Source organism: Lycium barbarum, chromosome 11 (genome assembly GCF_019175385.1).
Source record: "Lycium barbarum isolate Lr01 chromosome 11, ASM1917538v2, whole genome shotgun sequence".
Classification (NCBI taxonomy): Eukaryota; Viridiplantae; Streptophyta; class Magnoliopsida; order Solanales; family Solanaceae; genus Lycium; species Lycium barbarum.
Window position 1 is genome coordinate 31,399,738 of NC_083347.1, and position 24,834 is coordinate 31,424,571.

The 24,834-nt window shown below is 34.2% G+C and overlaps 2 protein-coding genes across 2 annotated transcripts; both read right to left on the minus strand.

Annotated features, from left to right (window-relative positions):
* Positions 1–5,894: 5,894 nt before the first annotated feature.
* Positions 5,895–11,168, minus strand: LOC132617007 (eukaryotic translation initiation factor 3 subunit K). Its single transcript, XM_060331849.1, has 8 exons — positions 10,912–11,168; positions 10,619–10,675; positions 10,482–10,532; positions 10,327–10,389; positions 8,940–8,990; positions 8,794–8,860; positions 7,124–7,206; positions 5,895–6,339 (listed from the first exon to the last, which is right to left on the minus strand). Exons 1-8 carry the CDS (start codon positions 11,029–11,031, stop codon positions 6,136–6,138), a joined length of 696 nt encoding a protein of 231 aa, XP_060187832.1. The 5' UTR covers positions 11,032–11,168; the 3' UTR covers positions 5,895–6,135.
* A 3,493-nt stretch (positions 11,169–14,661) lies between these two features.
* On the minus strand, positions 14,662–22,135 carry LOC132618963 (kinesin-like protein NACK2). Its single transcript, XM_060333950.1, has 15 exons — positions 21,957–22,135; positions 20,988–21,256; positions 20,811–20,900; positions 20,624–20,724; positions 20,417–20,530; positions 20,246–20,327; positions 20,038–20,105; positions 19,332–19,391; positions 19,126–19,250; positions 18,796–18,994; positions 17,665–17,802; positions 16,833–16,919; positions 15,853–16,731; positions 15,432–15,736; positions 14,662–15,118 (listed from the first exon to the last, which is right to left on the minus strand). Exons 2-15 carry the CDS (start codon positions 21,235–21,237, stop codon positions 14,788–14,790), a joined length of 2,829 nt encoding a protein of 942 aa, XP_060189933.1. The 5' UTR covers positions 21,238–21,256; positions 21,957–22,135; the 3' UTR covers positions 14,662–14,787.
* Between the last annotated feature and the right edge of the window lie 2,699 nt (positions 22,136–24,834).

The following is a 24,834-nucleotide window of genomic DNA, read 5'->3' on the forward strand; positions in this document are numbered from 1 at the left end:
CTAATTCGAGCACCCGTAACTCCTTGATTAGTTGATAATTTGAGAAAACTTAAAACATGAAAGTTGTATCTCTTTGGAATAGATTTCCAACGGTATCTTATGGAGCTCAAACGGAGCTCTGTGCTAAGAGTTATGTCTGTTTTACTATCATTGGTGGGAGCAGAATTTTCAGATTTTGGGTTACGTTTTTTTAGCCTTTTCCTACTCTAATTGGGACTCCTTATTTTATTATTGTATGAACTAAAAAACGTCCCTAACACTACTCTAAACCCTAAGAGACTATTATTTTTCTCTCTACCTCCATCCCTAAAGAACCTAGACACTTCAATCTTGCAAGAAACTCATTCTTGCAATCAAGAAAAATCAAGAAACCTTCAAGAATTTGGTTTGGCAATCTAGTTTCCTAAGGTTTCCTCCAAGGTAAATATTTTAATCAAGAACCTTTGTATTCTACCAGATTTATCATTTATAAAGACTAGAATAAATCCATCCATCCCGTTACCCTACAAAAATCAAGAGTTGTAAAAAGTTGGAGAAAACTCGAGTATTTTTCTGTTGAGTTTCATTCCGACCAGCCATATTAATTTGGTGTTTTCCGATAATCTAACCGTTGGAGCAAGCCCAAATTTTAACTAAGTGTTCATAACACATAAGTCTAAAATATGAACGGTGAAGATTGGATTTGGAGGTCCGGAGCAGTACCCTTTGAGCCACGAACAGTAGCTACAAAAATCAATAAAAATCCTCTCAAGGTTTCCAAATTCAAAGCTTTTGGAATTCTTCTTCAAAGATTCAGACTTTTCTTTAAGTTTTGGAGCGATTAAGGTATGTAGAGTTACTATCTACGTGTGGGAACATCATTGTTCTTCCCCACGCCTCATAATCCATAAGTTATGATTCTCTACTAAAATTAGGGTTTCTACACCATGTTCATGACAACCCTAGATCCATGTCCATAATTATATTATGTATGAATTGCTATTATTCTATCATTGTGTTCTTAATAACTCCGTATGATTATTGAGAATCAGTCCGTAATCCATGAAAACCCATATCTTATATTCCATGGGTTCTTGCATGCATGTTTTTAAATAAAAATGATTATTTCATGAATATCCTACATGTCTACAAGTTTTCATGCACCTATATTATATAATTACTTTCATGCTATGATACAAGATACATGCATACTAAATACTAAATACAAGTTATTTCATGAAACCATGTTTACAAGTTATTTCATGAAACCATGTTTACAAGTTATTTCGTGAAATCATGATTACAAGACAAGTACAAGTTAATTCACGAAAATCATGGGCTTCTTAGCCAACTATATTATGTTCATGTTTTTGGGAGTTGCACGAATTACCGAGAAGGCTCAGATAGCCTGAAACTACGTAGCCACCGTAGGACAAGGATCGCTCCGCCCAGTTAGGACGATACCTTAATTTTTACACTGAATGGATCCATCAGGCACGTTACCACCTTACACCCTGGCAAGGTATGAGGGCTCTGCTGGTCCGACGAGGTACCAGACTCCACGTACCCACGTGGTGATATCACATGTCGGTTTATGAAATGCTCTCCCTACTTATCATGTTTTACTTATGTTATATATATATATATATATATATATATATATATATATATATATATATATATATATATATATATATATATATATACCCATGCTCATGCTCAGGTTTTCAATTTTAGTTCTTATCATGTTATTCCATGTCCCATGTTATTTCTTTCAGTTGCTTTACATACCAGTACATTCAATGTGCTGACGTTCCCTTTTATTGCCCGGGGGCCTGCATTTCACGATGCAGGTACTGATATACAGGACGACACATCTGCTCAGTAGGACAGCATTCGTATCAGCTTATTGGTGAGCCCCATCTCATTCGGGGTTTAGTCAACTTTTGTTTTATGATTAGTTATGCATCTAAGGTATGCTGGGGGCCTTGTCCCAGTAAGTATGTTTTCCAGTCAGACTCATGATAGAGGTTTCATAGACTAGACAAGTCAGTTATGTTATGTCAGACATTCGGAGTCGTATAGCCATTTTGGCTCATTCATGTTATTTCCGCACTCATGTTTAAACAAGTATTTTTAATAAGTATTATGACTTACTGCGTTTATAAAGGCTCATCATGCATTCACGTTATATTCCGCTCATGTTATGCCTCATGATGATTCAGCAAGCCATGTGGTTCGTTCGATCACAAGCAATAAGGCACCGAGTGCCGTGTTTCGCCCAGGCCATGGTTCGGGGTGTGACATATTGCCACTTGCGTATCAACCCATTAGTGGGAGCAAATGAAATTATTGTACAACAACATACTTAAAATACTTATATATATATCCGTTTTGCAATTTTTGAGAGGGAGTAAATGAAATTATTGTACAACAACATACTTAAAATACAAAAATGCTTAGAAAATCAAACAATTAAATCAATAATGATGGATTTATTGCCACATGCATATCAACCCATTAGTGGGAGCAAATGAAATTATTGTACAGCAATATACTTAAAATACTTATATATATATATATATATATATATATATATATATATATATATATATATATATATATATCCGTTTTCCAATTTTTGAAAAACAAAATTGTGGGCCTATATAGCCTGATGGATTCATTGCCACGTGCGTATCAACCTATTAGAGGGAGCAAATGAAATTATTGTACAGCAACATACTTAAAATACAAAAGTGCTTAGAAAATCAAACAATTAAATCAATAATGATGGATTTATTGTCACATGCGTATCAACCCATTAGTGAGAGCAAATGAAATTATTGTACAGCAACATACTTAAAATACTTTAAAAAAAAAGTGTGGTCCCCATATTAAACACCAATCAATATTAAAAAATTCAAAAAAACACCAACCAATTAAGCATTTAAAAAAAAAAGTGTGGTCCCCATATTAAACACCAACGAATATTAAAAAAAAAAAAAACACCAACCAATATTTAAAAAAAAAAAAAGTAAATAAAGTGGAACCCACCATCTCCAAACTCACGGGGAAAAAAAAAGGTGGACTCCATATTAACAAAATCAAGCAATATAAAAAAAATAAAAAAAAAGTGAATCCCATATTAAAAAATAATAATGTCAAAAAAAAAGAGTGCAGACTTTGTATTCATAGCAAACACTAATATAATAAAGTTTTAGATACGGAGCACAAACTATAATGTTATATTAATCGTGTTTTGAACATAGTATCCCATATTGACAAAATCAAGCAATATAAAAAAAAAAAAAAAAAGTGAATCCCATATTAAAAAAATAAACAATGTCAAAAAAAAAGTGCAGACTTTGTATTCATAGCAAACACTAATATAATAAAGTTTTAGATACGGAGCACGAACTATAATGTTATATTAATCGTGTTTTGAACATAGTATATATATATATATATATATATATATATATATATATATATATATATATATATTATATGCATAAAAATAGTGCAAACTAATAATGTCCAAAAGGGTGAGCCCATACTAAACAACACCAAGCAATATAAAAAAAAAACTTTATAAAGCATGGGTTTAAACCCATGCTTCGTTGTCCCTTAAAAAAAAGGGGGGGGGGGGGGGGGGGGGGGAATACTAAATAACACCGAGCAATAAAAAAAAATGGAACTCACCATCTCCAAACTCATGGGAAAAAAAAGTGGACCCCATATTATCAAAATCAAGCAATATAAAAAAAAAGTGAACCCCATATTAAAAAAAATATAATGTTAAAAAAAAAGGTGCAGACTTTATATTCGTAGCAAACACTAATATAATAAAGTTTTAGATACAGAGCACAAACTACAATGTTATAGTAATCGTGTTTTGAACATATTATATGTATATATATTATATGCATAAAAATAGTACAAACTAATAATGTCCAAACAAAAAAGTGTACCCCATAAAGGGTGGGCCCCATACTAAACGACATCAAGCAATATAAAAAAAAAGTGGATCCCACCATCTCCAAACTCACGGTAAAAAAAAAGTGGACCCCATATTAACAAAATCAAGTAATATGAAAAAAAAAAAAAAAAAAAAAAAAACGAACCCGATATTAAAAAAAAAAAAATGTAAAAAAAAAAGTGCAGACTTTGTATTCGTAGTAAACACTAATATAATAAAGTTTTAGATACGGAGTACAAACTACAATGTTATATTAATCGTGTTTTGAACATAGTATATATATAGATATGCATAAAAATAGTGCAAATTAATAATGTAAAAAAAAAAAGTGCACCCCCTATTAAAAAATCAAACAATATTCATGTAATTTCCAATGTATCTCATTAAGTCAATAATAATGAATTCATTACCACGTGCGTGTCAATCCATGAAATTGTTTTTCTTCAAAAGGTTAAGTAGTCAAACCATACATTTTTTTTTTTATATTAGTCTGAGATCTAATCTAGATATTAAACTGTTGTATTTGTTATTCCGCCATGTCATTTATTTGTTATGTTTACTAAAATAAATATACTTAAAATATTTATATTTTAAAATAAGATAGAATTTAATTACTTTTTTATTTTTATTCTTACTCTAATAAATGTGAAAAGAAATTAATGTCGTAAAAAAAATATATCAAATGCAGATCAAATAATGAATAAGGTAAATTAGTCAAATTATAATTCTAATCGACGTTTTCTTAAAAAAAACCATGCAAAAGACAACATGACAAGTAAAATGAGCTAAACCGAGAATATTTACTAAAAATTAAAAAATAGTATTTCTTCGTTTAAATAAAAAATCAATTTCTACTTTGTTTCGTTTTAAACATGTAAAATTAATTTAATAATTTGAATTAGAATTGTCCAAATCAAAATTTGATAAAAAATAATAAGTATTTTACACCTTTAAATTAATCAAATTAAAATTGAAAGTATCAACCTATGCTTAAATATTACTATTGTTTTATCTCAAAGAGAAGAAAATAGTTTCTTTTTAATCAAGTCTTCTCTTTTAAAAATATTAATAAATTTGCCGATTTTGTGTTCATAGCGAACATTAATATAATAAAATTTTAGATACGGAGCACAAGCTACAATGTTATGTTAATCGTGTTTTGAACATAATATATATACTCTTTATATATATATATATATATGTATATTATCACTATTCAAAAACTACATACACATAAATGCACTATAATCTAAAGTGTTGGGCCCGTGCGCAGCACAGGCATAGGCTGTCTAGTCGATCTAGGACTATGAGCTATTTAACATTCACGCTGTATTTTTAATTGATTTAACTTTTTAATTTATCTAAATTATTGATTGACGGGATTAATATTATCCGTAAGTTTTTACACGCCTATTCAACTTAAGTAAAAAATAGACACATCACAGATAATAATGGTAGAACTACATTGCTCTAATATTATTGTGATTATTTCGATTATAAAGTAATGAAACCATTATCAACGTAACTTCGAAGGAAGAGATATAAAAGCAAGCTGTAACATGTTTACAAGTAAAAGATTTCACATAAGGTAAGTTATTTTTTCTCCGTTTTATACAATAACGATGACATCCGGTGGATCCCGAGTTTCCGATAGACCCTCACCTCAAATTTTATGTAAAATATATTTTTCAAAAGGGATATTTTACGCTAACCAATTTTTATACTGAAATTAAAATTAGAATATATTTTGAAAAAGTATTCTGCGCCCACACGAATTACTCGAGCCAATAAATTTCGAATACCAAAAAGAAAGGTCTTCGAATACAAAAATAAAAGAATCCCCTTCCCCCTCCGTCACCTGTTTCTTTAAATGCACAAGTAATTTTCTCCTTTTCTCCAAATTCACGTTAAGCCAAAGCACATGCAGGATTACATCTTGACTTAAAATTTCCCTGGATAAATAGTTGCCCCCGTCAACTACATTATAAACTTCACGAGCAAAAAGTATTACATCTTCCAAAAATAAATTGACTGGCAGAAAAAAGAAGGGACCATCTCCTAAGTCGATTAAAGTTCACAAAATGCAAGGACCTACAATCACATGTGTTTCACAAAGCAAAAATTGCCCTCTCAACTTAGAAGCAACTCCAGATTCTATACCGATACAATTGCAGGCTTCAGCCAAGAATGGGGAAGATACGCGTAACGTGCTCCAGTGGAACACTATCAGCAGTATTTTTCTTGAGCTCTGGATGGTTGAATTCGGTGCGAGGAAGGGTGATGAGTTGGCCCTTACCCTGACCTTTTTCAAGAACCCAACCATAGTTCGATTCGTGGTGCTCAAGGAACTTATCCAACGCCAGACCCTCAATGTTGACAGCCTGCCAATATTTAATTACATGGTGATCTGTAAAGCACATCATAATGATAGAAGAGGAGCGCTATAAGGTAAAATCAATGTAATAGACGCATGCTGGCATTCCACAAAGGCTTCTTATTCAATAACAAAGGGATACCTATTTTGGGATTATAAAATTGAAGTAAAAGAGAGGCCTCATTACAAGCATGAAATTATAGAATACAAAGTTCCTACCTTTCAAGACTTTAACATTATTTTTAGGTTAACATAATATATAACTTAAGAATTCTTTTTTTTGTTATTCTTTACTGAAATGCAGGTTTTAAGTCATTTTCTTTTCTAGAAAGGAAAATAATTTACCAAGTTTAACCGATACTTTTCTTTAGAAATATTCTATCACTTGCAACAGATAAATACAAGTAGGATTTAAGTGCTTACGAGTCTAAACCATTTTTATAGTATAGAACCGGTAAAAACAGAGTTGCAAATGCAATAGAGCATATGTCCACTTTACGAGTCTTTAATCTTTCAAAAGTTGGATGTTTTAAAAATAAAATGATCAACGATTATCAGTCATACAGAAACTTCATAGACGTATACATGATATTTAAACCATCCAATCCTCTGACTTCTCAAGAAGTGTGGCCAGTCAAAATCATATTAACAGCATCATCTTCTTATTTTTTCAAACATATTTTCTCATCCAATGATTCAGAATTTGTGAGCCTTTCGAGTTATTTCAAGTGGTCGCACAAGCAAACATCAAAATAGATACTAATACCCAAGCATCATGGAGAAAAACATACCTCGGCAAGAATCGTCCTTGGAACCTTCTGGTAGGTTATTGAAAGGACATGAACAGCATATGCTCGAATTGCTTGTTCGAAACCTACAGTTCACACTTTCTTAATATAAATAGCATTCATTTTTCTATACACAGCAAAAGGGGGAAACCCCTGTATAAAGACATGTTAAGATAGAGAAAACCCTATAAGAAAATAAAGTTATCATAGGTCAAAATTCTGATATAAATTGTAGCTAAATCTATGATGTACATAAAGAAGTAGGAGAAAAACAAGAAATTTAGGACAAAGGCAACAGTATGGCACAAGCCTGAGTTATCAACACCAACAACATACCCAGTGCGATCCCACAAATGGGGTCTAGGGAGGATGGGTTTACGCAGACCTTACCCCTACCTTTGTGGGGTAGAGAGGTTGTTTCCGATAGACCCTCGGCTCAAGAAAGCGTTTTCAAAACAAGTTTGAAAAATACAAGAGTAAAGAAGCTACAATGAAACTATCAGAAAAAAAAAGAAGAAAAATATTGACATATGGATAATACAAGAGGGATCAAGTATCTAACCAAAGGTCCCTTTCAGACCTTTTTCCCCATGTTTCTATTCAAGATGGTCCCACAAAGTATCCACTTTCATCAAATAAAGGAAATAAATTGAATTTGCAACATTCAAAATCTGCCTATAAAAGAGACAAGCATGTCTAAATGGCTGGCTGTTAAAAGAATCTAAGGAAAAAATAATAGTTTGAATGCACAGAGACGCATAAAAAGCAGTTTCTCTCTAAGACTTTGGAAGTTAATAATAATTTTATTTTATAAATTTGGAAGTTAAACATTAAATGTAATAACACAAATACAGAATACAATTAGCATTGGGAACTAAAGAGTTTTCAAATGAAGTTACCGAGATCATGTGATTAATAGAAAGGATTGGAATACTAGATACCATATATCACTCAATTTGCTGTTAAAACAGTATAAAGATTTAGGTGGGGCCAATTCCATATTCTCAGCGCAAAGAAACTCAGGTATGTTAATAGGTTAAATTTCAACATCTACAATTAAAAATTAAAAGTTAGTAGCCTAAGCAATGTCAGCTAAGTAAAGGACTCTGTTTGAAACTCAAAATCCCACCATGGAACTCCCTTTGTTTTACAGTGCTAAGCAAATCTTGAGAAGTGTAATACTATTTCAAAGTAAATAGGTTCCCTCATTGTAGCAAGAACCGCTGCTATTGAACATCATCAGTGAACGGAGGATTAAGTATATGTTGACAGAATATCCAGATCATGTGGTTAATATGAGGGGTTTGGGAAATTAGACACTGTACTTCATTCATTTCGTTGTTAAAAACAGTAAAAAAAAGAATAGGTCGGGCCAAGTGTAGATTGTCAACAAGAAACACTCGGGAATTCTTTTTTGGGTGGTTAAAAACTCAAGGATATTAATGGTATTATATCGGCAACATAAATTATTACTAATAAATAGTGGAATAAATAAGGTGAAGGAGATGGTTTAGAGCTCAATCCCTTCATGAAATTGCCCTCTCTCCAGAATTCTAAGCATGTCTCGAAAAAATTTGTACTTTCTTGTAAAAAAAAAAAAGGCTTCTCGTTGCATCCGGATTGCTACATTGAACAATGTTGGGTGAGAGGTGGATTAATGCATTCAGTGTTACCAGGAACAACTTCCACTATCTGGCGGCTGTTTGCAGCTTCATCCCAAAATTGGCGGAACCTTGCAGTCTGCAAAACGATGTGTGCACTTGTTCAGTGAAAATTTTTAAACTGAAAGAGAACTTTCAGGAAACACAACATTTCATACCTCTAAGTAGTGTGAGAGAACAATTAGTGTCTTGAATTGCTCTTCCATTTGCTGAGGAGTGAAATGAGAAAATCATTATGATAAAATAATGATAGTACTCTGCATCTAACTCAAGTGAAGATTCATATCTAGATATCAAAGCATGTGTTTAGCCTTGCTCCCCCAAAAGCATCATAATGACCGCAACAAACCCAGTGAATAAAAGAAAAGAAAAGAAATTAAAGGCGAAAAGTGTTTGGAGCAAGAATAAATAGACCTCTATGGGAGTTGCAGCAAAAAGAGTCGGTACATGAAAGTGCCCCTCAGAAGGAAACCAATCATCAACAACTATTCCTCAATCCCAAATTTGTTTGGGCCACAATATCCATTTGGATGCATTTCATAAACAAATAGGAAACTGTACTAGCTAAAAGGACCAATAGAAGGAAATGAGGTTTTTCTAGTGAAGACATTAGAATATTCAGTCTTGCAGCCTTTATGTTGCAGATATTGTTTCACTAGCAGCCACCAAATCTCAGACATCATTATTATCCATTTATTTGTTTCAGACTTTTCTGTTTATCTGATTTCCTCAGACCCAGCACGGAGGACATTTCTGAACCCATACAGCAAAAATCCTTCCCAAACCCCTAGCCAGAAAATAATGATGCAATATACAATCAATCTAGTTGGATACCAGCAAGAGACAACAAATGAGTACTCAAAATATGAGCAAATCCATAGGACAGCGAACAACTACCCAAAATTTGGCAACCAGAAAGAGACAAAAGAAGGAATTACGGCGATAATGGAACCAATTATCTCACAGAAGATCTTTTCAGGTTAAAGATTCCTATTGACTTGATGGAAGATCTTTTTGGGTTTTTCTCATTTTAGAATTATGTCATAATGACCACTTGCCTTCCTTTTTTGTTTTACGTAAGCAATGAAACAACTGTCAGGCTGTGTTGGCCGAACTAAGTAGTGTCAAGGGTTCAACCGAACCGTGTTCGCGGATAATAACACTGTGCAAATAGAGTAAAAGTGATCTTTTTTGGTTATATGTGAGCTGTTGGATTCCCTTGACATGAAAGAAATTCAAGCATAGTGGTAAAAGGGGTTCAAAATTGCTTCAAGTATTATGTTCAAATTACAACTCTGACATTCTAGAACTTTTTTCAATGCCCTTATATATAAATTTCTGGTTCTGCCTCTGGTGTTAAGCATGAATGAGAATAGCTAATATTTCTGGTAACAAAATCATTTTGCGATCGGCATACATCTTTGGCTGTGATAGCTTTTATGTTTTCAAACCCCACTCCATTCAGAGTACACGAGACAAGCATTAATTAGAATTCATATTGATCAATAGGGAAGTCATAATAAATGCGACTTCAAAGATATATACCACTCGTTCTGGGATTAGGAAGAGACAGAGGCTGAAATCCGGAGCTGGCATTGCCATAAGGGCCTATTGATTCAAAGAAATAAATAAGTTAGATAAATAACAAAGGCAACGAGTAACTTCATAGGATGCAAGACAAGAATCAAACTTGATTGCACCTTAACCAAAATACGAGCAACAATTGGTGTACTCATCCTCTCCGGCTCAAACTGTAACAAATACAACTCCAAATAAGAAAAGAATTGGTTGCATCACCAAATTCAATTATTCCTTCTTTAAAATAACAGACACAAACCTGATAAAGACGGAGCAGGCAAAGGTTTGCATCCAGATTGTATGTTTGAGACGAAACCTAATTTCACATTAAACTTACTCAATCAAAAACAACAGAAATTCAACAGGAATAAAAAAAAAAGAAGGATGAAACCCCATCAAACTTTGGACTCATCAAATAGTAATGTAGTGTAAACTGAAAAAGGGATAAAAACACAATATAAAAAGATCAACATACTAAACTGAAAAGGGAATGAAACCCCATTATAAAAAGATTAATTTTGGGAGTAATAGAGATGGCAAAATAGTGTATACCTGTTCATTGACATAGTTTTCAAGATCAGGGAGGATATCAGGGTTGTATGGGTTAACGGCAATGAGTTGCTCTACAGTGATAGCCAGCTGTGACTTGTCGTTAGTCATCTCTTTTCCCATTAATGTGCCTTCTTCTTTGGAACAAAAACGAGTATGGGTTTTAGGGTTTGAGGGAGAGAGAGTTGCAGCGGTTCACTTGTTTCTCTAAATGACTCATATACCCTTCAATTCTTTTTCTCAAAAAATAACTAAAATTATTCCATGCTTTGCCACTTTAATACTGTTGTTGTTGCCCTAAACTATAAACATTCCGATGCAGTGCCACGTGACATGAAAGTGACTTTACTTTCTTTCTAGGGATACGACACAAGAACCCCCTATCTATCGCAAAATTGTTAATATGACCCATCTAAACTATGCCAACTTAATTTTTTTCGTATTATTTACACTCTTAAACTTTTCGAATTATTTACGCCCATAAACTAGGGTCTATTACCCCCCATAAACCTAATTTTTTTCGTATTTTTAAACTCCTAAATTGTTTTTGTCCAGTTTTTGGTCTTGTTTTTGCTGCTGTTTTGGTGGATTTTTGGTCTAGTTTTGGTTGCTACTTTTGGTGCAATTATTTCTGCAATTTCGGTCCAGCTTTGATCCAATGGCATGGACAAGAACAATAACTTGCAAGTTTCATGCACCAAATAAATGAAGGAAACTTGCGTAGAATACCAACTTTACAAGTATGACAACTTCATAAATGAAGGAAATCTTTGCAAAATATCAAGAATACTTTTATGTATATCAAAACGAGTGATGCAACTTCATGAATACAAAAATCAGCGCAAAGTGCACTTAACTGTGCAATAACATCATCTTAATATACACAATAGGTTAAATAAAAACCAATGCAATCTTGACAATTAAATTTAAGGGGTGATCGCATAGTTAATAGGACCCTCGCAGAGTCTAGGGGTGTAAATAATACGAAAAATTAAGTTCACGGAGGTAATAGGTCCCTCGTTTAATTTAAGTGTAACTGACAATTTCACCATAATTCGGCCGGGGATGGGGGTGGGGGGTTCTTGACCTTTAACATGAAACCAACAAGTTGTTCCGCATAAATTTTCTTGTTTAGCTGTCCATTAAGAAAAAATACCTTCACATCCATTTGGTGTAATTTTAGATCCAAGCATGCAACAATAATCAAAAGTGAATTGATGTAAACTTCATAATTGATGAAATTCTTTTTTCATAATCTCTTCGACTTCTTGAGTGCAGGCTTTTACCACCGATCATGCCTTGTATCTTTATATAGACCCATCCACTTACGTTTAACTTTGAGAACCCATTTGTTCCAAATATTTAAGGTCAACTAGATCCCAAATTTGGTTGGTTCGCATGGACTCTAATTCTTCTTTCATTGTTTTTATCCGTTCATCTTTTTCAAAACTTGTTAAAACCTCGATCACAAAATTGGGCTCATTCATTTATGTGGGAGATACCAAAAAAACGTAATCTTAAATCTTGTAAGAATGTTTAGATATACATTTTCTAATACTCTTATGTGTTTTTTTTTTTTTTTTTAACAATGGATGATCCTACTTGAAAGGATGATGGAAAGTAGAGAATGTTTTTCCTTGACTTCCCACTCGGTGTTTGGTATACGCATTGAGTACCGACTAAATCCGAGTTCGGGCCAGGACAGCAGAGAGTTTTACCTCTTCTTGGAAGCTTATTCCACAACTAGTAATGCTTCTTATTTAGAACCGAAAAGGAAAGTTAAAGCTGGATATTAGATAAGTAATTTTACTTGAGAGAGTGATGCTTTAACAAGGGTCCAGGGATGTGTGACTTTTGAGATGGTTAAAAACATTAGTACCTTGCTGTTTTTGCCCATAACTATAATGTCTTGTTTGAATTGTCTAAATTATTTAAGTTCTAATGCAATATAATTAGAAAAGTGATTAAACAAATCATTTTTTATGAATATATAAGTGATAGAGGTAAGGTCTGCGTACACTTTACTCTACTCAAACCTCATCTGATGGGATTTTACTGGATTGTTATTGTGTATATATATAAGTGATGGTATAATTCTACTCGGGCAATTTGCACGATTACCCTTATTGGGGGTGGTCCTTAATTTTTGTCCTTCGCACTCTACCTGATCAGGCAAAGTTTGACCGATCAGGTAGAGTTTGACAGCAAATTCTACTTAAGACAGAGTTTTGCCTTCAGGTATAAGCCAAACTCTCTCTTAAGGCAGAGTTTTTCCTTCAAGCATAAGGCAAAACTCTATCTTGCGATGATTTGAATTCCAAACTTTATGGTATTAGACGAAGGCCAAAACTTAAATAACAATGCATTTGAAGTGCAATCCGCACAAAAAAAAAAAATGATTCGACTTTTGTATGTTTGCAACGGCCCGAAAAAACTGTATGTCAATTGAACGAGATTGAAGTAATCAGTAGGTCAATAATCTAAGCCCTAAGCCCATCGAATCACTTATTTGTTTTTTCTATCAAATACATTTTTTTGTGCTGATTGTCTTGGGGTGGTCTTTAATTTTTGCCCATTAAATTGGTGGTCTTTAATTTTTGTCCTTTGCCTAATACTCCAAGGTTCTGGATTCGAATCCCAGTTTCGTAAAACAAAAAAAAACAAAAAAAAAAAAAAATTGCAAGGCAAAGGTTTGAATTCACAAGGCAAAATTTTGTCTTCAACACTATGCCTTAAGGCAGAATTTTACAGAACTTTCAAGTCGCTTTTGCTGCATTTTGAATTTTTGTTTTCTAAATACTTGATGTTTGTAAAATTGCAAGCAGTGATGGTTGTGCATGTAAATGGGTCGATTGAAAAATCAAGCAGTGGCATGGATCTTGCCAACTCTCCATGCTGAGAATATGCAAAACAACGTGAAAGTCAAAATTCTGCCTTGCGATTTTTTTTTGAATTTTTGACTGAACAGGGGTTCGAACCCGAAATCAAGGGGTTTTAACGAAGGCCAAAAATTAAAAGACCACCAATGTAATGGACAAAAATTAAATACCACCCCAAAACAAGGGCATTCCTGCTAATTGCCCTATCAAATACAACGTGCAATCCTGTAGAAAACTTAAAATAGATTTTTAGTTCGGAAAAGGGCCAAAATTATCCCTGAACTTTGAAAAATAGTTCATCCATACCCTTCGTTATACTTTAGGGCCAATTATACCCTTACAGTTATACTATGAGGTCAATTATACTCTTCTGTCTAACTGTTGCCACGTGGCATCATCCCAGCCCTTCAAAATTATTTTAACCTCAAATAATTTTTTTACTCACTAAAATAACTCAATCCGACCCGATTTTTTTTTTTTCAGCAAAAATAATACGGATAATTTTTCCAAAAAAAATATAAAAATAATTCCGTATTATTTTTGCTGGAAAAAAAAAGTTTCGGGTCAGATTGAATTATTTTAGTGAGTAAAAAATTATTTGAGTGTAAAATAATTTTGAAGGGCTGGGATGATGCCACGTGGCAACAGTTAGACAGAAGGGTATAATTGATCCCATAGTATAACTGTAAGGGTATAATTGGTCCTAAAGTATAACGAAGGGTATGAATGAACTATTTTTCAAAATTCAGGGGTAATTTTGGCCCTTTTCCGTTTTTAGTTTTTGCACTGAGTATGAAAATAGATTTTCATGAATGTTTTTCTGTTTTTATTTTTAAATCTAAATCTTTTTGCTAAAATTTCAGCAAGATGTGTGTTTCATAAAAGTGAAAATGCTGAATACTACCCAAATGTTAGCAAGAAGCTGTACAGGCAAATATGATACAAAATCTACATTCAGATTCATTTCTCAACTATGAAAATATTAGCTTGCTATTGGGAACTACAAGTGTAATATGTTTGATATCAGATTCCATCCTGCCCAAGTCTTTTTGTCAGATGGTGAAACAAAATTGAGCTGAAACATCTCCTTAGAAACATGTTCTCCTGTTTCGCAGAATCCAACAAGCTTCGCGACTGTTTCTGCACTTTCACGTACATTTTCCATGTTAAGAGGATCTGACCATAGCTTATTCACAAGCTGTAGCCGTCTCCTCTGTTTTCCTTCTGGTGGAATGTCCCATTTCAAGTAAAGCATTTCCCTCTCTTCCGCAGTTAGCTTCGAGCTCACCCTTTTCGCTAGATATTCCCTCTCCTGCTTCAGTGCCTTAATACTGTATATTCAAAAGCAAAGCTGTGGTTATATTCCAAGGGTTGGTAATTTTCAACAAAAAGGCCATATATAAAGTTCAGATGAAATATGTGCACGGTGCTCCTGAAAGAATTATTCAGGGATGATTACATTTTTGGACAGCTCAAAAGAATAATCAGGTTATGTATATTAAGTATAAACATATATATAATATACCTGTATTATACACACAATATATATACATAATCAGTCTATAGGTTTGGTACACTTTGGCTAGCGCCCGTAATTAATTTTGGCCGATGGGCCAAAAATGAAAAGAGCCCAATAAATCTTACCTTGATGAGACATAGCCAGCAGGGTCATCACCCAAGAGTGCAGGGCTCGCGTTACCAAGGCCTGCTAAGTGATGGTCTAACCATGTCAACCTCCTAAGCTCAACTTCCATGTATATCTGATCTGACGGATCCCCTTTAAATAACATGTAAAATTGAGTACGGTGCACCAAAGACACGTGACACAAATGCCACAACATTATAATTTGCTCCCTTTGATCCTCAAACACCAAGTGCCATGATAATGGAGATTGATCGGTTATATCAGCTTCATCAATTGCAGCCTCATTTGCCTCCAACTCCAGCACCTGGTTTTACACGTCCCAACAATTAGTGTAAATTATATTTTTGACTTATAAAAAGAAAAGGAAATTGTATATCTTGTCAAAATAGTCACAAGGTGAGTTTGAAGATAAATCCTAACCTGGCAAACAAGCAGCTGCTTTTGGTACTGTAGCTTAGCCACCCTTTCTTTCAGCTCAGTAACGTAAGCTTTAATACTCCGGATGTTCTCTTCAGCTGCTTTTTTAAACATCTTTGACATCTTCTTCATGTTAACAGAGTTTGACTGCCTTGATCCAGGAGTACCCTCCCTTGATGAGATACAACTTCGAATCGGAGTGCTTTTTTGGCTACAGAATGAATCACCATTATTGCATTCTGGTGCTCGGTTCTCAATCTCACTCGAAGGAGACATAGGAGAACATGGTGATCGAATTATATTTGGCATGTTACTGGTGTTGCTCAAGTTAAAAGGAAGCACCTTTTTCTTTTTTGGAGTCCTCAAATCAGCAGATTCCTGACAACTTGGGAGATGCATAACTAATTCGTCTATAGATCTCTGAACATTCTCAAGTTTCTGTTCTAAAGATGCAATGTTGTTTTCCTGCGATCTCAACCGAGCAATCTCTTCTTTCAAGCTGGCTTTATCTTTTATCTCAATTTGTTCAGGAACACAACTTATTTGTTGCAGTTCTTTGATTTCTGAGAACAGCTTTGCAATGGTCTCTGTGGCCCCTTGGCTGCCAATTCTGTGAGATGCAAACTCTTTGTGAAGCAAATGAAGTGCATGATTTGCTTCATCACCAAGCTGCCTCTGTCTCATCTCAAGCTTTCGGATCTCGTGCACGAGCATAGATGGATTGGTCGAATTGGTAGACCTCCTCATCGCAGCCTGCCTGTCAAGTAACTTTTTCCTTCCCATGGTTGTAGTAGAAAGAGATCCGCCAGAAACTTCTTCATTTTCAGTTGTAAACGAAAGACATTTGACTACTTGTCGAGAAGGTCCATGGTGATCTGAACCCTGAAATGAGCAAAATGCCAACAAGTGTTACTTTTCAAGACTCAAATCGGCAAACAAAGATGAGAAAAGGTGTTCTGTATAAACACATCGATTTTTTGTACCTTGAGCTCTTTCTTTGATCTTTCTTGTTCGAGCTGGGACTGTGCTAAGTCACGCTGACGTTTCAGCTCATTCATCTCCTCCTCCATCTGTATTCTCACAAATTTTAAGATAAAATTAGATACAATGATTCATAAGTAAAAATATTAGCTTAGCAGTGAACTAGCTATTGCTTTTCTGTTTCTTGAACATATGTCTCTGAACTACAACAATTAACATAGCATTCTGAGAAAACATGAACATAATAATTCATAAGTGTAATACAATTGTCCTATGTCATCAAAGTTCAGATGTCTTCGTTGGAAAGAGGCCTATCTGCATGTTTACAGGCAAAATTAGCAGTTTTTTGTGTATGTTGAAGGATCTGCAAGAAGCATCTTATATTCTCACTACTCACCATCTGTGGAGGTGCATCTAGGCAAATGAAGTATTTGCGTAACATGGCTAATATTTGTAATTCTAGATTGTAAAGCTGTAATGAGATGCTGAGCTTCTGTTAATCTAGAACTTTTAATTGGATCGTGCAATAAAACAAGCAACTCTTCACCCATGAAAATGAGAAGCAGTACATGACTAATAGATGCTAGAAGTAATAACTTCAGAAAATGACAAAAGAGTTAATTCATTATGACAAAGTTATGATACTAGAAGTTTCTGTTACTCGGACTCTTCAAAAATGTCGACGGATACGTGTCGGATCCTCCAAAAGTAGTGCATTTTTGGAGGATCCGACACGGGTGCCGCAGCCATTTTGGAGAGTCCGAGCAACTTAGCTAGAAGTGCTTACTAAAATGATGCTGGAAATCCAATACTACAGAAAAGTATTAGTGGTACCTGTTGGATTTTCCTCTCCTTCTCGATTAGCAGAGATCTTAAACACGGGGAGGCCGAAAGGTCAGGACTTCGGAGTTCTGCTTCAAGTCTGGAAACCTCCTGTTGTAAATGCTTTAGCAATTGCTTTTCGGCAATAACCTGGATAATAGAAGGAAAACAAGAAAGGAGTAAAAAATGAAGGTCTTTGAATTATAGAATTACTAAGTAGAATGAGTATAGTGGATTACAGACCCCTGATTTTTATTGTAATGCAGGCTTATTTAATTAGGATAAAGATGAATACAGAAATGATATGTACCATAGAAGTTGTTTAGACTTCATATTACTACGAGATATCTTGTAGGTATAAACAATCACTAAGGGTTGTTTGGTATAAAGTTGTAGAGGAAATTACCACGGGATAATTTAATAAAATTTTTGCTTGGCCTCGTAAAAATACGCATATGCTAATTATTACCCATATAGGTTATACAAGAATCTGTGTATGTGTATTATTTTATGCATAACAGAATATGGATAAGAGCACAGGTTTAGCAATACATGGAAAAAGCAATGGTATGTAGGATAGAAGTTTTTTGGGCTTCACATCTACTCCTAAAGCAGATCCATATTTGACAGACTTAATTTACTCTGCGAGATAACTTGTGACTCTAAACAATCACTTACAGGTCACGCTCTCATATCACATAAGTTATGTGAGAATTTGTGTACTATTTTAGGGCTTTTAGAATATTGGATAAGAAACTATTAGCTATACATGGATATCAGTGTTTTTTTTTTTTTTTTTGGAATAAGGCTAGACATGCACATTAGTAACAAGACAAAAAAGCTCTTTAAGCAAGTAAAATCCTCATAACAAATTAACTATTATTAACCCTTGTAGTCCGGCCCTTCCCCGGACCCCGCGCATAGCGGGAGCTTAGTGCACCGGGCTGGCCCTTTATTTACTGTATAACAATCTCTGCAATATAATCTCCACATAACAGTACGTGAACCAAACAAACCCTTAATTGTATATTGTTATTAATTGGTTATATTCAATTTTAAGGGGAAGAAAACAGGGAGAAATAAAAAAATGACACGGTTCCTTAGAAGTCACTACTAGCTTTCAGATTAACCATAATCCCATACCATGTTTACTTGGGCAGTGGTTACAACTTCTTTGGCACTTGTTGCAAAGCACAGCGTGTTGCGTGATTGCTCCACATGACTTAAAGCAGGACTCATAGTGCAAACAATTGCTGTTCTTGAATTTCCACCGAGTGAAGGCTGCAATATCCTCGTCAATTTTGAATCTCTGTAGGGAATATGACCACTCCTCTTTCCGCCACTGCAAATGAAATTCAAGTAATGTCCCAAGGCTATTAACTGATTTATCATCAAATGGATTGTTCTCAAGTAACTGAATGTCATGGTTATCTGGTGGAAGAAAAGGAAAAGAATATCGTGGTATTCAATTACCTTAGTTTTCTGATCACAGTGGTCAGTGTCAGCAAGCTCCGGTTAATATGGCTTCCTTCCTTTAACCTTGTACCATCTGCACTTGTTTGCAGGGCACGCTCGCTTCCCGCAAGATCCACAAGGTTCTACAGTATTACGAGTATTATATATTGGCATTTTATTCATGGCATTAGAAATATATAGTATCAGGTACAAGAGGTCCTCACCAGAGTTGCCAAGAAAGATTTCACACGCCCTGAGTTTTCCCTGATGCTGCTCTCAATGGTCTGAAAAGAAAGTCAAGATGTCAGCTGTATGGACAGGGTGCTAATAATTCATGTAGAAAGAATATGGATGGAAGGAGGTAAGATACATAATACGTCGTAACAGTACAAACACAACATTAATTATTAGTACTATGAAGAATATTCCATATAAATCACCAAAATAATTACTGTTGTGATGCCACCTTAAGATGTCAGCTGTATGGACAAGGTGCTATAACTCATGTAAACATAATATAGATGGAAGGAGATAAGATACGTAATACATCAAAACATTACAAGCATGACATTTATTACTAATATAAAGAATATTTCATATAAATCACGAAAATAAGAACTGCTGTGATGCCACTTTAGAAGTCCCAGGTCCCAGCATAGAAAGAGTCGGCAACCATATACAACAATTACTCGCCGTCTTGATAAATCGTTAAGGAGTTTGTCTTATTAGATATTGGGTAGACTAGATTTTCTCCCTTCAACTAACAAATAATACACAGTTCAAGTGGTCTAACCAAGTAAATAACAAGAATTTCAAAATGATGGTTTAGTCCAACTTTAGTTTTCTGGCCTACACAAATTGTATAATCTCCATCTATTCCATGTACGAATACTTTTAACTTAGTAGAAAAGGGGGACCAGCATCTTTTACCAGCTTGATAATCTGATGAGATCTTGAGCTTTTATCATTTAGAGCAGTTTCACCCACTTGTCTCTGGGCTGCAGCAAGCAACAAGTAATTTTAACCACAAGGTCAGTGAAAAATCCAGGACCTAAGAATATCGATTCTGAGGTTTCTAAGATAATGCAATTATGTATAATAAAAGAACATTTTGTTGAACCAAAACCATGTAACTTACCATCACAAGTAGTAATTAAGGTCCTCAGATGGTGGCCATCCTTTACAATTTCTTCTACTAGTTTCTCTACAATAATACCTTTCTGCATTCACAGACGAAATTTCAGGAAAGATTTATTTACAAGGAAATCCTAGTTAAACTTGAAGTCATTATCAAAAGGTACTTGTTTACCTCTGGATCATCCAACAGGCGAAGTGAGCCAGAGTCACGATTCAAGAGGTCTACTACCGTCTCATTATATATTTCTAAAGCAGAAAATTTCAGCACAAAGTCTCTCTCAGTAGTCTGTAATGCAGGAAAAAAACAACAACCAGATATCAGCACCACAACTTCTCAATCATAGAACAAACAAAGGATTCTGGAGAAAGTATGATTTACAGATTTGATGTGCTCATAAATGTCGGTGACAGCACTTTCAGTTATTCCCCTCATTGTGAAAGTCTTTCCACTACTTGTCTGTCCATATGCAAATATGGTTGCTGCAAAAGAAGCATGAGATTGATTGAAAGGTCTCTGTTCAAACAATAAATCAAATGAAATAAAATAAAATGTACAGTGGTTCTACCATTTATCCCATTTAGAGCAGAGAGAGCAACATCTCTAGCCCCTTGTTCATAAACCTTGCTAGTTGAACACGTCGGGTCAAAGACATAATCTGGCACGGAAAAAGACCATGTAAGCAGACAGAAGTCTAAAGTCAAAACCTATAAAACAAGAAGCAATTTAAATTTATTCAACCAACCAAATGAATAAGGACCGCTGTGCCTTTCATGGTTTAGGTTCTTCGAAATGATAGTTTGTTCATCAGGGAAATCCCAGGCAACAAGATCATAGGCTGCTTGTTCTTTTGGGTTTAGAGGCCTCACACGAATCGTGACAAGGATTTTCTCCTCGCGAAACTTTGACGGGGTCGTCCTTCTACTGCCTGGAACACGAGAAGGTGTCCTTCCAATCTTTGATAATGGTGTTGTTACTGGTGTTCCAATCACCATCTTTGTGAACTATATCATCCTATTAAAAAATCATCACGTATACATCATTAAAAATCACTGAAATACAACTATTGGGCCCATGACTGAAAGCATCAAATTAAGCACCCATAAAATTATCAAACCATACACCAAAGTTGCCAACTAAATTTCAAGAAAATAGCAAAAAGAGCATAATTTGCCGTAATACAACTCTAACTCAAACTCTCTTAAACCACTAAAGCAAAGCATAAAGAAAACCAAAACCGACGATTTTAATTTTTAAACAAGAAAAGAAGGTTTCTCAAAAAAGCGATTTTTGAAAGATAATTTTGTTATCATCAACTCATTTCAAGCAAGAAATAGTAATCAAACGAAACCCAGACGCATAATATATCATCTTTGTGAACTATACCATCATTATATTATAAATAACTAAACAGGCATAAAATAAAAATATTGGGTCCATTCTTAACATGAAATTATCTAAAATTCAAGAAAATAGAAAAAGATAACATAATGTAATGTAACTTAAGCTCCTTAAAACCACTAAAGAAATGCAGAACCCACGATTTTAAACAAGAAAAAAGTTAATCTTACAAAGATAATTCTGTTATCATCGTCTCATTTCAACGAAAAAAGTAGTAATCAAGGAATAAACTAGTAATGAAAGAAAACGCAGATGAAGTAATATTAAGTATGTCGAGATGACACACAAGCAAGAAATGGGAAATGAGACTTACAACAAGAAATGGCATGCAAGTTGATGAAGTAAACTGTAATTAAAAAATGATATTTGGAGAAGATTTTTCAGGTTTTGTGTTGTTGAGAGAAGATTTTGAGGGAGAGAGAGAGAGAGAGAGTAACGGCTAGTTCGAATCTATATTTTTTTTTTAACAATAAGTATACATAGATTTCTTCCGTTTCCGTACACTTAGCGCACCTGAAAGACGTTGATTTATTTATATCTGGATCGGAGCCTTTTGGGTGATATATTAATGTATTTTGAAATTGTTTGGGTTCAGAATACACTTTTGTCCCTCAAGTTTTCTGTTCATGACATATATATATATGACCCAAGATTTCAACTAATTTCACTCATAATAAGTACTTACACTTTAGTCCCCTGTTGATTTGCTAAAAGTAGAGTTAGAAGCTTGGACTCAAAATTAACTACCATAATCACTCAATTCTGTTTTGTCTTTCAACAGTCGCTCAACTTTGTCTAGTTAATTTCTATGTCCATTTTAGCCAGAAATATAATTTCCGGTACTTATATAATGACGTGACAACTATAATTTAAATTCATTTTAAATCCAATTCATCATAATTAGTGAATATAATACTTAATTTTTGAATATTAATCATCATGTTTATACGAGATACAACAACAACAACATGCTGAACATAGAAATTGTGGCACACACATGTGGGATTACACTAACATGTTGCTATTGTATCTTGTATAAGTATATATTTATATTTTCATTATTTTTATGTTTTAGTGATGAATAATATTGTAAAATTTAGTATTATTTACAATAATTATGATGAATTAGATTCTAAATGTTGATTTTAATTTTTCAAAATATTCTTTTACTCAAAATTTATAGTTGTCACGTCTCTTTTCTTTTTTGGCAACTCTTTAATTTAAACTTTCCTCATGACATATTTAAGTCCACAAGATTAAAGAACATTTTAGGACATTTTACATATATTTAGTTTAAGAACACAAAATTCAAAAGTCTACCTTACTTTCTTAAACTTCGTGCCAAGTCAAAACCAGACAAACAAAGGGAGTAATTTTCGTTTTCAAAGTAAAAGATGGTATTTGGAAATTGGAGTTATGTTTGGTCATGAATACAGAGTTGTTTTTGAATTTTTGTGAGTGATAAGAAGTGAAATAAAAAGAAAACAACTTTTGGTGTTTTTCAAATTCCGAAAAAATCCAGAATTTTATGTCCAAACATGATTTCCGAAATTCAACTCCAAAAAAAAAGTAAAAAATATTCATGGCCAAATGGCCATTAAGACTACAGACTATATTTTGGATTATGAGGTGCTTGATTCATTCTCCGTGTTGTTTGTGATTCGAATTCTGTGAATCTAGTAGGTTTTTGTAACACCCCGTACCTTTAACGTAAGCTTTGACCATGATCCTAGACTTAGAAAACTAGATAAAGAATGTGGGAATTGGAAATTTCCTCTTCAGTTGTAAGATGGTGGTTTACGCCCATGAACAGTGACTGTATTTCAGTATACGACCCGTATTTCAAGTCGTAAACTAGTACCAAAGATTTATAAGCATTCTTGAATTTGACATTTGGAGGCTACATTGTTAAAAACGGACCGTATTTCAGAATACGGCCCGTATTTCAAAACTTATTTGGAATTTGGGAAAACTTCCTTGATGAAAGTTGTAGATCTTTGAAATACCTTTCTAACGGTATATTATGGGGGTCAAAAGGACATCTGTGCAAAGAGTTATGACCATTTTACTGAAAAGACGCAGTGCAGTCCGTATTTCAAAATACGGACCGTATTTCAAAATACGGCCGGTATTTCAAAATGCGGCCAGTATTTAACTGGGCCGAAAATTTAATTTTTCCAGAACAGTATATATTCGTCCATATCAGTTCAAATCATTATTTTTCATTCCTTCAAGCCCTAAAACGACCTTCTATCCTCTTCCATCATCAAGAACACCAAAGTAAGCCTACTCTAATTATTCCAAGTCAATTCTAATACATATCCTTGTAATCTAAACAAGAAATCATCATTCCTAAACTAGGGTTTTCAAGAAAACCCACCTCAAAGTTCAAGAATTCAAGATTTTGGAAATCTTCTCCAAAGCTCAAGTCTTTTATTCAAGTTTTGGAGCGACTAAGGTATGTAGAGTTACTATCTACGTGTGGGAGCATCATTGTTCTTCCCCACGCCTCATAATCCATAAATTATGATTCTTTACAAAACTAGGGTTTCTATTCTATACTATGCTCATGATAACCCTAGGTCCATGTCCATGATTATATTATGTATGAATTGCTATGATTCTATCATTGTGCTCTTAATAACTCCATATGATTATTGAGAATCAGTCCGTAATCCATGAAAACTCATATCTCATATTCCATGGGTTCTTGCATGCATGTTTTTAAATAGAAATGATTATTTCATGAATATCCTACATGTCTACAAGTTTTCATGCAACTATATTATATAATTACTTTCATGCTATGATACAAGATACGTACATACTAAATACAAGTTATTTCATGAAACCATATTTACAAGTTATTTCATGAAACCATGTTTACAAGTTATTTCATTAAACCATGTTTACAAGTTATTTCGTGGAATCATGATTACAAGACAAGTACAAGTTAATTCACGAAAATCATGGGCTTCTTAGCCAACTATATTATGTTCATGTTTTTGGGAGTTGCACGAATTACCGAGAAGGCTCAGATAGCCTGAAACTATGTAGCCACCATGGGACAAGGATCGCTCCGCCCAGTTAGGACGATACCTTAATTTTACACTGAATGGATCCATCAGGCACGTTACCACCTTATACCCTGACAAGGTATAGGGGCTCTGCTGGTCCGGCGAGGTACCAGA

Bases quoted from the DNA above. Each gene is read 5' to 3' on its own strand.
- LOC132617007 (XM_060331849.1), bottom strand. From the start codon at position 11,031: ATGGGAAAAGAGATGACTAACGACAAGTCACAGCTGGCTATCACTGTA. The intron at 10,390-10,481 runs GTGCAATCAAGT...TTGAATCAATAG, and splicing joins TTGCTCGTATTTTGGTTAAG to GCCCTTATGGCAATGCCAGC. The intron at 8,991-10,326 runs GTATATATCTTT...TTCACTCCTCAG, and splicing joins TCCTAATCCCAGAACGAGTG to CAAATGGAAGAGCAATTCAA.
- LOC132618963 (XM_060333950.1), bottom strand. From the start codon at position 21,237: ATGGTGATTGGAACACCAGTAACAACACCATTATCAAAGATTGGAAGG. The intron at 18,995-19,125 runs GTAATTGAATAC...TTTCATTTGCAG, and splicing joins ACTGTGATCAGAAAACTAAG to TGGCGGAAAGAGGAGTGGTC. The intron at 16,732-16,832 runs GTACAAAAAATC...TGCTCATTTCAG, and splicing joins GATCAAAGAAAGAGCTCAAG to GGTTCAGATCACCATGGACC.